Source organism: Felis catus, chromosome A2 (assembly GCF_018350175.1).
Source record: "Felis catus isolate Fca126 chromosome A2, F.catus_Fca126_mat1.0, whole genome shotgun sequence".
Classification (NCBI taxonomy): domain Eukaryota; kingdom Metazoa; phylum Chordata; class Mammalia; order Carnivora; family Felidae; genus Felis; species Felis catus.
Window position 1 is genome coordinate 123,289,937 of NC_058369.1, and position 14,402 is coordinate 123,304,338.

General features: G+C 40.0%; 1 protein-coding gene across 7 annotated transcripts in view; it reads right to left on the reverse strand.

Annotated features, from left to right (window-relative positions):
* Positions 1–14,402, reverse strand: part of PDE1C (phosphodiesterase 1C) — a 510,042-nt gene that overhangs the window by 277,404 nt on the left and 218,236 nt on the right. For 2 of the 7 annotated variants that reach the window (XM_023250475.2, XM_045052568.1), the window contains one exon: positions 9,189–9,215. The exons of the other annotated variants lie outside the window; for them this stretch is intronic. In XM_023250475.2, the coding sequence (XP_023106243.1) occupies positions 9,189–9,215 (27 nt within the window). The remainder of the gene's footprint in view (positions 1–9,188; positions 9,216–14,402) is intronic. 7 annotated transcript variants of the gene reach the window in all.

Here is a 14,402-nt window from a genome sequence, read left to right on the forward strand (position 1 = left end):
ACAGAATTCTGATTTCTCTCTGAGAGATCTCCCAAGCACTCAGTGACTGAGCACATCATGTGCCAAAGACTTCCTATGTGTTTTATATATACTATTTCATTCTCAGCTCACAAGAATCCTAGGAAGCAAGTATTATTATTTCCAAGAGGAAACTGAGGTTTGGGTAAGTAGGGGAACCTACCCAAACATTACACAGGATTCCTGCCAGGACTCAGACTTCATGGATAAGCGAAGACTACAGACACATGTCTTCCAAAGAATGTTCTCTGCTTAGTCTATTGCCTCGAACTTGCTTAAAATGTTCCTTCAGGTCCCATCTCCCGATATCCCAAAGTCATGGGAATAAACAAAACAGAGCGGAGGGTGAGTCCACTCATGCAGAGACAAAGGGAAAAATTCAGTCAGTGACCTCATGAACTCTGAAAAGGAATTATCTTATTAAATCAGAGGATAGAAAAATACAGAACAAGTTTTCTTTTATCTGATTCTCTTTTTGTTATTTACTTTTTATGCATAAAAAGTTACGTATTCATGTATGAGTGATTATATCACTTCAAAGTACTTTAAGCTGTTGTACTAAAATAAATGATTTTGAAAAAAAGAACCTGGTGGTAGAGGTGAATTTTTCCCCCTTCAATCACATTATTTAAATATAGCTTGTTAGGTTTCTTTTTTTAAGGCTTCATTAAACTTTCTTGAGAGCTTCAACTGTGGGTTGAAGCCAAATATGAAATTTTTCAAATGTAAAATGTCCCAATGAAAAAAAGAACAATTGGTGGAGAGGGGAAATGAACTCCAAAAGACATTTCTTTCTGACTCTGATTATATTCAGCTTTAAGCTGCTTCCTTTGGGAGGTTGGAGGTCGGGGTGTGGGAGTTCCCGAGCTGTAAAAAATTATGAAACCACTTGAATAGAAAGAACCCAAGAAGGTTTTGGCATCTCAAAGTCTTGCCTTTAAACCCTAGCCCAACCACTTTTCTGCTTTGTGACCTCAGTCAAGTTACTCATTTTCTCTGAGTTACTCATCTGTCAAACAGGATCACCATGAAGATTAAACTAGATAATGAGTGTGAAACACCTAGTACAGAGTAGATACACAATAAATTTAACCAACAGGGTGTCTTTTAGACATACCTGTATTTTTGCCAAATTCTGCTTTGGCAATTGTCTTTCCATGCCTTTATCATGGTCAGTTCACATTATTTAGGTGAAATCAGAAATATCTAAACCTAGGGTGATCTGGCTGGTGGCCAAAGAGCCATCGGTATAGGGCCAGTCTATGCTACCAGCTTAGTGACCTCCATTCTCAGCCTCAATGCTGCTCCTCTCCCATGATGCAGTTATAAGTCCTCAAGTGCTTGCCATCACTGCAAAGATTGTGGTGGCCTGGGCTTTCTAGTGGAAGGACCTCAGTAAATAGAATATGAGAATAGTCATTTTTGAGCCAAATGGAACCAGAGAAAGCCGTATATTCAACCTCAATCTCTTTACAGATGAGGACACTAGGACCACAGAGGAGTAATTTGGCAAAGCTAAGCTAGCGACAGGATCCAAATCTGATTCTTAATTTTTCATCTACACCAGTGGTTCTCAACTAGAGGTGATTTTGGCCACCTCACCCCCCACCCAGGAGACATTTTTGGTCATCACGACCAAGGGATGGGGATTGCTACTGGCATTTAGTGAGTAGAGCCCAGAGATATTACTAAACATCCTACGATGCACAGGATATCCTCACAATGGAAACAGCAATAGTGCCAAAGCTAAGAAAGTCTGATCTACACTGTTGGATCCAGCGTCTCCAGAGACTCCAAGAGCTGCCTCTTAAGCTGCTGTTGTTGGGCATTGGACTTGGCCTCAATTTGGAATCAATCAAGTCAATTATGACTCTTTAGTATTGAGGGCCAGTAGGATTAGGAGGGAGTAGAGACTTGTCTACCCAGGCAATTTAAAGTCTGGGCTTAACTTGTGAAGCATAGTGATACATCCAGCATGAGTGCTACTGAAGTCTTAAAGACACACTTAAGTCTTACTGGGCAATCTAAGAAAATGATGCTCAAAACCACTTTGGCAAACACCACAGAACAGCCAAATGATGTACACCATACAGTTATCAAATATTTAGAATAATGAACTGCAAACAAATACATTTGACATTGCCCTAAACATCTCTAGAATTAATGGTTTGAATCAAGAAAACATAAAAGATTGAAGCCCTGGTAATAGAGCAAAAATACTCTCAGAGTTTCTACCCAAAGCTAAAGTTCCACATTGAAAGAACTTAAATAGAAGAGAAAAGCAGAGTCAATGATCCAAACAATTACACACTTTCTGGTTCTTGACCATCTGGCTTGCTGACCTCGTAGGACTCTACCCTGACCAGTGGGAGGACCAAATGAGATGTGGGAGTATGTGGTGATCGGCAAAGCCATTTGTAAGTATGAGTCATTTATCAATCTAAGCTTGTTTACCCACAGTTCCACTTGGTAATTCTGACTTTGGTTCTGACCCAGGGTAAAAAAATATATGGAGGATCCCAATCTGATTCACTCATACATTCAACCCACATTTAACAAATACCAATCACATCCAATGCACCATGCTTTTGAGGAGCATATTTCCTACTCAACAAAATCACATTGATGCATAGAAGAATGACATGCACCCAATTATTTCTTGCACATGGAATTAGAGCAGCATAACTGGATAAGCAAGATCTCTTTTATGTGGAAAGATCTAAGAAGGCTTCACGGAAAGAAGCAATATTTGAATTGGATCTTCAAGAAAACATGGGCTTTCAACAGGTAAAAATGAAAACACTCAAAATACTGAAAGATTATGAATGAGGAATGGATAACAGAAAACACAAGGTAAATATGGCAATCAGTGAGGAGGAGAGCTTGACTGGAACTTAGGATGAATGGAAGGGGGTAACAGAGACAAAGCAGGAAAGTGAGACGGATGCAGATGAGAAACCCTTAAAATCCTACACAAGAAGACAGCCTTTATTAGCCAAAAGGAAGCCAAAGGAGGTTTGTTGTTGTTGTTGACATGGCACAATCAGAGACACTGTGGGAAAAGTAATCAGACATATGTATGCAGAATGAGATGAAGAAACCAGAGTAAAGAGAGGGGTTAAGAAAACTCATTGGATACTCTAAGAAATGGGTAATGAGACTGGACCAAGATCATGAGAATGAAAATAGTGAGAAGTAAAAGCCCACAACCTATTAGAAACCTGTCTACCATGGGCAAAGGGGGGGAACAAAAAGTTAAAGTTGAAGAAACACACACAACAGACGATCATATGAAGTGACTCAAAAGTGCTGTTGATCCTGGGTGAGTAGGAAAATGGTAATAATTATAATTATCATATACAAAGATGGAAGAGAAATGAAGACTGAATTGTGCCTAGATGATCTTCTTGACTCAGAAAATGGCAACCCACTGACAAGGTCATTACTGCTACTAGTATCTACATATACTACTCAGATTCAGTGCCTGAGCTACTTACAGTATCTCAGCACCCTCTCTTACCACACTCAGTTCCTAACTCCTGCTACACCACCTCTCTGGCTCTAGATCCCTGCACCTGTGCTCCTCAGACTCCTGCTGCTATATTAGGAGGGCAACTGAATGAGAAAGGAATGAATGAGTGGTAGTTGCCTGATACTCTGACCTCTGACCAAACTATCTATGTAGACCCTCCATCACCTTCCTTTCTTCACCTGAAATTAACTGCCTTGGGCATTATCCTTTGTGCATCTCCGTGTCCATCTGTGATCTGTGCTCTAACCAAACCATTTTGCTGTTCTTTCTGGTGTACCTTAACCTGCTACCATTCACTGTAAAGTCACTTGATTCAGTTGGCAATCTTGGAATGTAAATTAGACATATTCTCACAGCTGATACACATGTCCTTACTACTCTGAGAATGTATTAGTCATCACAAATGTTGGAAAATATTTTTCAAAGGACTGTATCTCTTAGAAGATCCTCATGTCCCTGATGTCACCAATATTTAGACTCTAAATATCAATACTACTAAGTAGTGGTATCCAAAATTATCCGTAAGTATGTGAAACTATGCACATTGATTTATCAAATATCCCCTTCAACTTTCTCCAAAAGTTACTTGATTGTCATTTTTCACAGCAAAAGTAAGAACAACAGTCCACTAATTCTCTGTCTGTGATACTGAAAGAGCTTCAGAATTCACCAATGAGCCTTTATATGTCCCAGAATGAGAAAGGGGGCACAGCTCAGCAGAAGATGCACTTGCTCACACAAGGATACAAGTGCTTAGAAAGTAGCCTTCCCAAAGGGTGATATCCACTCATCTTCCCACATGACAATCTGTTATTAACAGCAAAGGTGGCAGTTCTGCTGATGACTCATTAAGCATGCTGATTCGTGACAGCATAGGCAGACCTGACTATGGGAATCATTTGCTGGATTTAATCAATTATTGGGCTCATCAAATGTGATTACTAAGCCACATAAAACTCCAAGTGAAAGAAGGCATAAGACAGTTGGAGGAAAAAAAAAATAGTTCCTTGTTTTGCCTTGCAACAGATAGACTCTATTATCTACATGTGAGATACCCACTGTACTGATTATCTCCACACGTTTTTATCCTGGGCTGTCTTCCTTCTAATGTCCAGAATATTTGTGAGACAATTGCTTTTTTGAGAGAAAGCCTAGAGGATCAGTAAAACATCCACTTTTAAGATAACTGAACACATGAAGAAAACAGAGAAAAAATTCTCAATTATCCTGTTGGACTTTAATATGCCCATACTTCCAAGCACCGTGAATAAGAAGCAATATTATTTGTGATCTAGTGAGAGACGAGTGTAATGTATAATGGAAATATCTTCCCAAATGACCGACTTTTCCCAATGACCTTCAATACTAATAGCACTTACCATATTCTAATTATTTTGTTCACATGTGCCTTAACTACAAGTCTGCGTACCTCTTAATAGAGGCGATTTCTTACACTGTTGACCTAGAAAAACACAGGTTTGAACTGTGCATGTCCATACACACAAGATTTTATATATATACACACACATATACAGTACAGCACTTTAAATGTATTTTCCCTTCCTTACGATTTTCTTAATAACATTTTCTTCTCTCTAAGTTTGTTGTAAGAATACAGTATATTATACATACACATAACTGTTTATGTTATTGGTAAGGCTTACAGTCAACAGTAAACCATATTAGTGATTAAATTTGGGGGGAGCCAAAACTTATACACAGATTTTCAACTGCACAGAGATTGGTGTCCCTACCCCCCATGCTGTTCAAGGGTCAACTGTATATGTTTTTATTTCCAGTACTTATTTAAGTGTATGGCAATCGTATTAAGTAAATGTGTTAAATTGAAAGGTTTTTGTAAAGTACTTTGCATGTGACTATCAATCTAATTTGATGACCAAAAAGATGAGAGCGACCACCTTTGGCTAAAGTTATTTGGTCATAGAAATGTCTAGATTTATAAAGTGAGTAAATCAGATATAGTCAGAACCAGAACTTCCTACATTATCTAAACAGAGCTAAGATTTGATAAGCAACCAACCAACCAACCAGGCAACCAAGCTACAATTAATAACAAATCAACAAAAACCTTTTTGCTAATGAAGTTTTCCCTATCTGATGTGGCTTGAAATTCTAACTCCTCACCAGTCTGACCAAATTATTTCCACAGTCCAGACATGAAAACTGGACATGTGTCTGCAGAGGTCCTGAGGTCTGTGGATAAGTCCTCATTTGTACCTTTGCCTCTGATTCTGCGGACCAATCACAGCATTTCCAGGCACACTAAAATAGGGGTGTGAGTACGTGCACACATGTGGGTGCATGTGTGCGTTAGAAGGACTTCTAACATGAATTCGGCTTATAACACCATCTCTGCTAGCAATTCCTTTCTTTAGTAGCAACCGAGAAATATTAGATTATTTCTAGGTATTTGTAATGATTGTATACATGATCTGGCATACTTTCTCAAAGATATAAACTTCTCAGAGCCAGACCTGATAACTTGAATCTGCAGCTGTATTAAAAACAACCTGATGAGAATTTTCAGGGTAAGCAGGTCTCTTGAGTAATCCCTCTAGCTGTCAAATTACCATGTCACCACTTCAACGAATCCCTTGGAACAATTGGCCCTCGTGCACAAGACTCATTCATTCACAAGGCGAAAGGATGGTTCCCCTTAATTGTGTTGATTTAAGGCCTAATCCAATAAGGGTTTCTGTGCAGGGAGAAGCTTACCTACTAGTTACTGGTGTACTTGTTAACCCAGTAAAGAGTTCCTATAACATCATTCCTTCGGTTGAAATTCTGGTCTTGGAAGAGACGAGTATATTTTCCTTAATATCAAAAGTGAAATTCAGTAAAACCACTATCATAACATTCTTTGGGGCTACTAAGATCTGCCTGGTCCTTGATAAAATATTTTTAAAAAGATACCTACTTCAGTTAAGTTGTAGTAGGGTGATGATGACTTTGAAAGCCAGAGGATTTTTTTTAATTCTTTTTAATGTGTATTTATTTATGAGAGACAAAGAGACAGGGCATGAGCGGGGGAGGGGCAGGGAGAGAGAGAGACACAGAATCGGAAGCAGGCTCCAGGCTCTGAGCTGTCAGCCCAGAGCCCGACACGGGGCTCCAACCCACCAACCATGAGATCATGACCTAAGCCAAAGTCGATGCTTAAAGGACTGAGCCACCCAGGTGCCCCATGATTTCTTTTTCTTTAACATGGCTTTGAAAGATAAATAAATACATAAGTGAAATGAAATGAAGCCTAGGACTCTCGTCCTAGTTTAAACACAGGTAGATTATTTTTGTATCCTGGGCTCCTAATGTCCAAAACAAACCTATGAGATCTAAAGCTTTTTAATATAACATTTATGTCATTTAGTTTTCCTACGTGAAGCCATCAGCTTTATCTGACTAATTATTAGTTGAGGCCAAACAACTACACTTAGCATGCAACTAACCAGGTGAGTCCGCACTAGGATGCTTGTCGCTAACATGAAAAAGGAATCACAGCTACAAATGAATCATCAAATAGACAAGCATACATTCAAACAGACCAGCATCTGAAAGAGGTATCAAGACATATTTAAAAGTGTCTCTCATTTATCAAATGAGGTATTCACTTAATCCAAATTTACAGATCCCTGGAAAAGTCCTCAAACAAGATCATTCTGAAAAAAGTTATAGGTTTGGTGTATGAAGAAGGTCTCAAATTCTTTAATAGCTTTCCATCAAGAGATGTAATCTATGTGCCCTTCTCTTGAATCTGGGTGGGTTCTGTGATATCTTGACCAATAAAATACAGAAGTGACACTGTACCAGTTTCTGGACCAGGCTGTATAATTAAGACCAGCATCCTCTGCTTCTTATCTGTTGAAACACATGACCTAGGAAGCCAGCAAAGAGTGCAACTACCATGAGACCACCATGCAGTGAGAAGCCCAAGTTCTATGCTGGAAGGTGAAAGCCATGTGCAAAGAGAGAAAGAAACAAGGAGCACCAAGTCTTCCCACATGTGAGTAAAGAAACAATCTTGAAAGTAAACCCTCCATCTCCAGTAGCCCCAGCTCACTCCAGCTGGGCCAGGTGCAAACCACTCAGCCAAGTCCTTCCTGAATTCCTGATTCATAACACTGTGAGCAGAATAAAATGGTTGTTTTAAGCCATAAGTTTAGGGATGGTTTGTTATCAATGACAGGTTAGTAGACATGGATCTATTTCACATGAAAATATGTATATGATTAAAAATAGAAGAGCTCAAACCAACCCTCTATTAATTTGCACTTTACATGACTTCAATGAAGCTGGCACAAGACAGTCTATTTTTTTATTACATCGACATAATAAGAAATGCAACAGCATTCATGTAAGATATGCAAAAATATGCTTTCAAAAATAATCTACATAGTAATTTGAAACTTGACAGGTTTGAGCCACTCTCTTGTAAAACTCCCTCCAACCTATTTATCCTTTCTTAAAATAAAATCGAAGTAACTTTGAAATATCTCATGCCCCAGGTTAACCACAAGTAAAAATGATAAATTACCTTTTACTACTGAAGACTATTATGCCCTCTAATCTGAGTGATTAATTTATATCCTGCTCAGTGGTTCACATGCAATTACTACCATGAACCCGATGAACTTGAACAAGACAGAATTATTTTGCCATCTGTATAAGCTCACTATATTTAGAAAAGTATAGCAACCTCCAAGAAGCCCTAAGGTTTTGTTCATCTTCTCTCAACGATGTGTGCACCTCTAAATCACATATCAAATTGTAACACCACTACTTTAGATTATCGACTTTATTTGGAAACCATAGGACAGGACTCTCTACCATGAGATGATGCTCATTAGAAAAGGTAAGAGTAAAGTAGTCATCCGAAAGTACCATTGTTAAAACCTACTGCATTGGTGATTTTTTTTTATCTGAATGTAATCTGTTTAATGTTATAACACCAAAATCAAATCTAATCGATGAAAAGTAGACACCAGTCTTTTCGACTGAACTGCGGGCTTCTAATGCTTGGCAAACAAAAGGTCTGAGCAACGCTATTTCTTTGGAATGTGCTTTCCAAACTCTTCTCAATAAAACAAAGTAAGGGAGGATGATAAAAGATGATCTTCTACTTTAAATTATCTTTTCCATGGTTAAACCAAAAAAGACCAATAATGCCCTTGAAGGAATTTGTACCTATTTTGAGCTCAACAGCATTTTGTCAGAGAATCAGGCAAATAGGAATTGCAGGCAAAGGAAAATTCAAACGCTAAAAGTATACTTAAAGATGCTTTTATACTCCCATCCACAAACCTTCAGCACCTCCCAGGCCAGCCCCTCTCCGGTCAAAGTTTTAGTAAAGTCACTAGGTGGATCAGCAGTTAACAGGCCTTTTCATCCATCAGATCCATTCTCACAGGAAGGTATATACTCACAGTGCCACCCTAAATGTCTGCAATCAATTTTTAATTCCAGCAGCAGTAGTGATCCAAAGATTAAGCGGGGACCTCACTGAGAAGGAACCAAGAGACTGTTCATTACACTGAACGTCCACCATGAGCCAGACTTGCGATGAGTTGCACCATTAATGACTCAATCAACCAGCTCCCCTTTCTCAGAAAGACACTCTTACCTCTGGGATGTTTTCTTATATTTCCTCCTGTAGGAAAAGAAGCATAAACACACATCAGAAAAGGGTTTGTGGCAGGCAGTGAATTAGAAAAGGTAACTTCAGCAGGGATGGGTATGAAGGGGAACTTCAGCAGGGATAGGCATGGAAGGTTCTTTCTGTGAGGCTTGTGAGTTTCCAATACCAGCTAAAAGTTTCAGATTATTGTGTCATATTGTGGTCAGATGCATACAAGCAGTCTTAACAGTTACAAATAGGCTCCCAGGAGCTCAGTGGCTCTGCCCTCCTATGTTCTTCCCCTTCCCCTTTGAAGGCAGTGTAGTATCTGGGGTGAGGTCAGGCTTTAAAGACCACAAGACCCAGATTCAAATATCAGCCTTTCTATTTGTTAGGTTCATGGGGTTGGTGAGGAGTAAATGGGCAGGGTCTTGTAAAGCATTTCTTTTGTCTGGCACATTTTAAACACCCAATAACTATTAGCTATTTGTATTGTAACTATTATTACTATTGCCTACACCATATAGCACTGGAGTCCCTTTAAGAACGTGCCTTTTACAATGAAAATGAGTCTTTCCGCTAAACCATAAGATCAGACATAAGCTCTTCCCAGAAGGAAGAAGGGAGGAAAGGGACAATGAGAAAGTCTAGAAGCAAAGGGGTAAGAGCAGCAGTAGGAACTTGCTAATGGCTCAGCTGTGGGCTAGTCTTCTAGAAGAACACTTCCGCAGGAGCAGAAATGGCTGGAGTTCTAGTGCACCTCTGCTATTTAGCCTTGGGCAAATCTACTGGGCATAGAGCTTCTTAATCTATCAAATGGAGATAATATCTGCCCTGGCTATCTCACCCAGGTCATGGTGGCATCCAAGGGGAAAGTGGCCATCAAGTTTACTATCCCAATATCTCAATGGTTTTTATGTTCATGTCAGTTTTTGCAGATTCTAAAGTCTCTCAAAAGAGTCTGAATAGGATCTTAACTGGAGGGGATTCAAGGAAAGAAAGTGGTGGGAGAGGAAAATGTGTCTTCCTTGCTGCATCTCCAAGAAGTGCAATGCTTCCCAGTTGTAAGGAACTAAGGAGTTCCACACCTACGCTCCCATTACAGTCACTGCATCCAGGAAACCAAGCCACTGATTTGCTCATAGAGCTGTACGTCACACATTTTTTTTAAAAGGGCACAGATGTTTCAAATTCAGAATCACTATGACCTGTTACATCTCTGTTCAGATGAAAAAATGAATGACGGTGTTAGGTGTTAAGTGAAGAAAGCAGCATGTAATGCAGAATCTACAGGATGATCTTGCCTCATGTACCAAATATCTATCTGAAAGGAAACACCAGAATGAAAAGCATGACCACAGGGTAGTGGATTAATCGATCACTGCCTTTATATTTACTATTTTTACGATTATTCTATACCTGTATATAGTCACATATACAGATATACAGATATATAGGACTATATGAATATATAAAGATATTTACATGTTTGAATTTTATCATATATAAAGAGAGGAGGTCGACTAACAGAGTGGGTTAAGGCTTGAACTTTAGAACAAACTGTTCTGATCTTGGCTCTGGCACTTAGCTCTACAATATGTGACCAGTTCTTCAACTCCTCTGAGCCTCAGTTTCTTCATTTATAATGTGGGAATAATCAGAGAACCTCTCCCAAGACCTTGTGATAAGAAATAAATGAGATCGCCCACATGAATGTCAGTTTCACAAACGCAGATTCTTTGTGTGGTTCCCCACAGTAACCTAGTGCCTAAAACAGTGCCTTGCACCCCTCTAAAAGCTGTTCCTGGACCCCATCAGCAGTGACAGATCACTCTTCAGGCAGTAGCCAAGGGCAGAGGTTCCATCTACAGGCACAGAGCACAATGAGTTGTGGTGTGGCCCATGCCCTTGGCCCTTGTTAGGACTGTTGTCTACTAAACTGTGTTAAGAAATCTCTGGCAAGATAATAATAATAATAATAATCCATTGAGGGTGTGCAAGAACCAAAGACAATTGGGCAGGCAGGCCAGATGGATGCTCCTGGCTTCTACCCAGAAGCCCAACTAATTCTATCAGCAGAGGGTATCTTCAAAGGTCAGAAGAAGACAACCTTTGTTATTGGCTTCCACAGAATTCTCCTAGCATTTGCCAAGAAACATGCAAAGCAAATGCTGGGAGCGCTGAGACAAACAAAGATGAATAAAAATTAGAAGAGCTTCCATTTCCAGCACCAGTAACAAGCACTCAAAACACATGGCTAATCCTCACAATACCACTGTTAAAATCCACTCTCTGAAAGAAATCTGGATTCTAAAAACAGAAATGAAGTCATGTACCTTAAGTGTTATTTTATGATAACAACCAATACAAGGGGGGTGGCTCAGAAAGCTTCGTGAAGGAGGTAGTTTTGACTGATGGCTGGGATTTCAGAAAGGACAAATACGAAAGTATGACACAAACAGGTAAGGACAGCATGTCTAGCGACCTCAAACCAGCCCAGCCCAGCCTAGCCAGACATGGGAGGAGATAGGCTAAAAAAGTGCTGAGGACAAAGTTAAGAAAAGTATTATAATTTATACCCTGTTTTAAAAGATGATACCTGGGAGAAAGGGTCACCTTTTGCATTGCCTTGTCTCATCTCCAAGTATGTGGAAAGACAATAGGGCTCTGGAATGTGACAGACTCAAAACCCAACCACTACCCCCACTCCCAGCCGTGAAACCTCAGGTATGCTCTATGCTAAATCAAGCTTTAGTGTCCACATCTGTAAAATAGAAAGAATGATCTCAGAGGGCATAGCCAGGTACATGTATGCCATATAGACATTCTAAAAATTTTGCATCTCCTTGCCACTATTTTGAGCTTCTTGAGGTCAAGGATCCTATTATGTAGATCTGTGTATCTACTCCAAGGGCTTGCACATCGACTAGCACATGGGTGGCACACAACATGCTTGTTGGCAAAATAAATGAATCATTTGCAGCTGCCACTCACACTTACCAAAATACTGGTTGTGCTTTTGGTAGACCCAAAGAAACAGAGACCAAAAATCTGATTTTCAGTATAATCCACTCCTGACACTCACTCCTCACCCTCATAGATGCATCCTTGGTTTCATAGACCTGAAGTTCTCTCTTCCCATCTTGTCCCAGATAGTTTCAGAACCAAGACAGATCCAATCCAAATAGTGTCATCTTATACTGGAGTTGAAAGGTCGGCACTTAAAACACTGGAGAAAATGTACTTCCATGGAAATTACCCCACTCAAGAGCCACTCACAGATCATTTGGACTGGGCAAGATCAGTGAGGCCTGAATGAGCCCTACTTATCCTTCAGCTCTCAGCTGAGACATCACTTCCTCCTGAAAACCTTCTAGGGTCTCCCAAACTGGACAGTGCTCCTTTTGTATGTCCCACGGTGTCCAGAGTTCACCCACATCATTGCACTTGTCACTCCAGATAGTTAGGATCTGGAGGCAATAATACCTTGTCTGCTACCTGCTGGTGTTTCTCTCTTTCTTAACACAGTGACTGTCAAATGGCAGCTACTCAATATATTGCCGGGGAATGAAGAAGTGAATTTATCAAGAAACTGATCAAAAACTTCTTTCTTTCTACTCATTTCCTTCTGTTCAGCAATGACTTACTATGAGCAGTGAGGACACCTACAACAGCCATCGTTTTCTACACACACGAGGAATGTAGTAAGAGAAGGCTGGGGGCCTCACAGTTGTGGAGCATCTCCTCTGTCCCATGTCCATTACACAAAGTAACTCACTTTGACATCTACAGACCCTGGGAGGGCTACCTCACTTTTCACTTGATGGAAGGGAGGTTCAGAGAGGTTAAGTAACTTAGCTAAGGATACAAAACCTTCAACTGGTTGAGAAAGAAAGCAAACTCTGAAGGCTTCAAAGAAAATTATGCAAATAAATCAAAGGGTGCCAAGAGGGAACTTAGACACTAGACAAAAATAAACAAAACCAACAACGATAAAACAAACTGGGTCCTTTCCTTCCAAACGCAGGAAATGAACTGGAAAAGAACCCAGTTTATTTTTGGCCTTTTGTTTTTAAGAACTTCATCAGAATTTATCCCTGATTCATAACCTGAAAGACAAAAGGAATATTTTTAAATGTTCTGTTTTGTTTTTTCAAACTTACTTCCAATTTACAATTTTTTGAAACCTGAAACAATACGCTGCAAATCTCAAAATTCACATAGCTGGACTGAGTCGATACAAAAAGTAGAGAATGACCAGGAGCTGCTGTGCTCTGAAATGTGGCAACCCTGGCAGCATGGGAGATGGAGATGGCATGGCTTCATGCTCAGACAGAAGGCCGGTCATCTCCACAAGGCCAGGCCAAGGGAACTGTATCCACGAAGGTCTAGAACGGCGCTTTGCAAACTGTGCCCCAGAATGGGCTCTGCCCTCCTCACTCTGTGGACAGACAATACAGCATTACGCTGATCGCTTGCCTGGACTCAAAGCTTCCTCCAGCTTGGAGTGTCCAATAAGCTACGTGACCTTAAGCAACTTCTATCACGTTCCCAACCACCAGTCTCCTCATCTGTAAAAGCCGGTTAACAATAACACCCACTGCACAAGATGATGTGAGAGTCAAGTGTAAGAATAATGTAAAGCCTTTAGCACAGTGCTGGGTATTCAGTAAGGGTTTGAGAATCAGCTACTATATTAATAACAGTACTGAATAAATAATAATGGTATTTTAATTCAATAGGTTTCCAAATTTTGTTTGAAAAAAAAAGGTTTTCATTGATTAAAGAAGCAAAGAAAAAAGGCTGCAGATTGTTTTCTAAAAGTTAAAAAAAAAATTGAATACTTGCAATTCTCCTTATCTTATAACATTTGAACCACGAAGAAAGCAGGTGCTAACCTCAGTGTTGCTAAGAGGAGAAGGAGCCGAAACCGTGTCCAGCTTACCCCCAAGCCCGAAGGACCCTGCAGCTATATACCGTGCCACACACTCTGGCTGTGGTCCCAGTAAACCTAGCAGAAGTACACACGTCCTTCTAATGTTGAAGTAGGACCACTGTTGAGAAGGCAGGAGAAAAAAAGTAAAAGTGAGTATTTATGAACTAGACGCCATAATAATCCTTAGAAATATCTCAAGTTACTTTGTTTTGAGAGGCAGAGAGAAAAAGAGAGAGTGTAGGGGATGGGCAGAGAGAGAAGGAGACAGAATCTTAAGCAGGCTC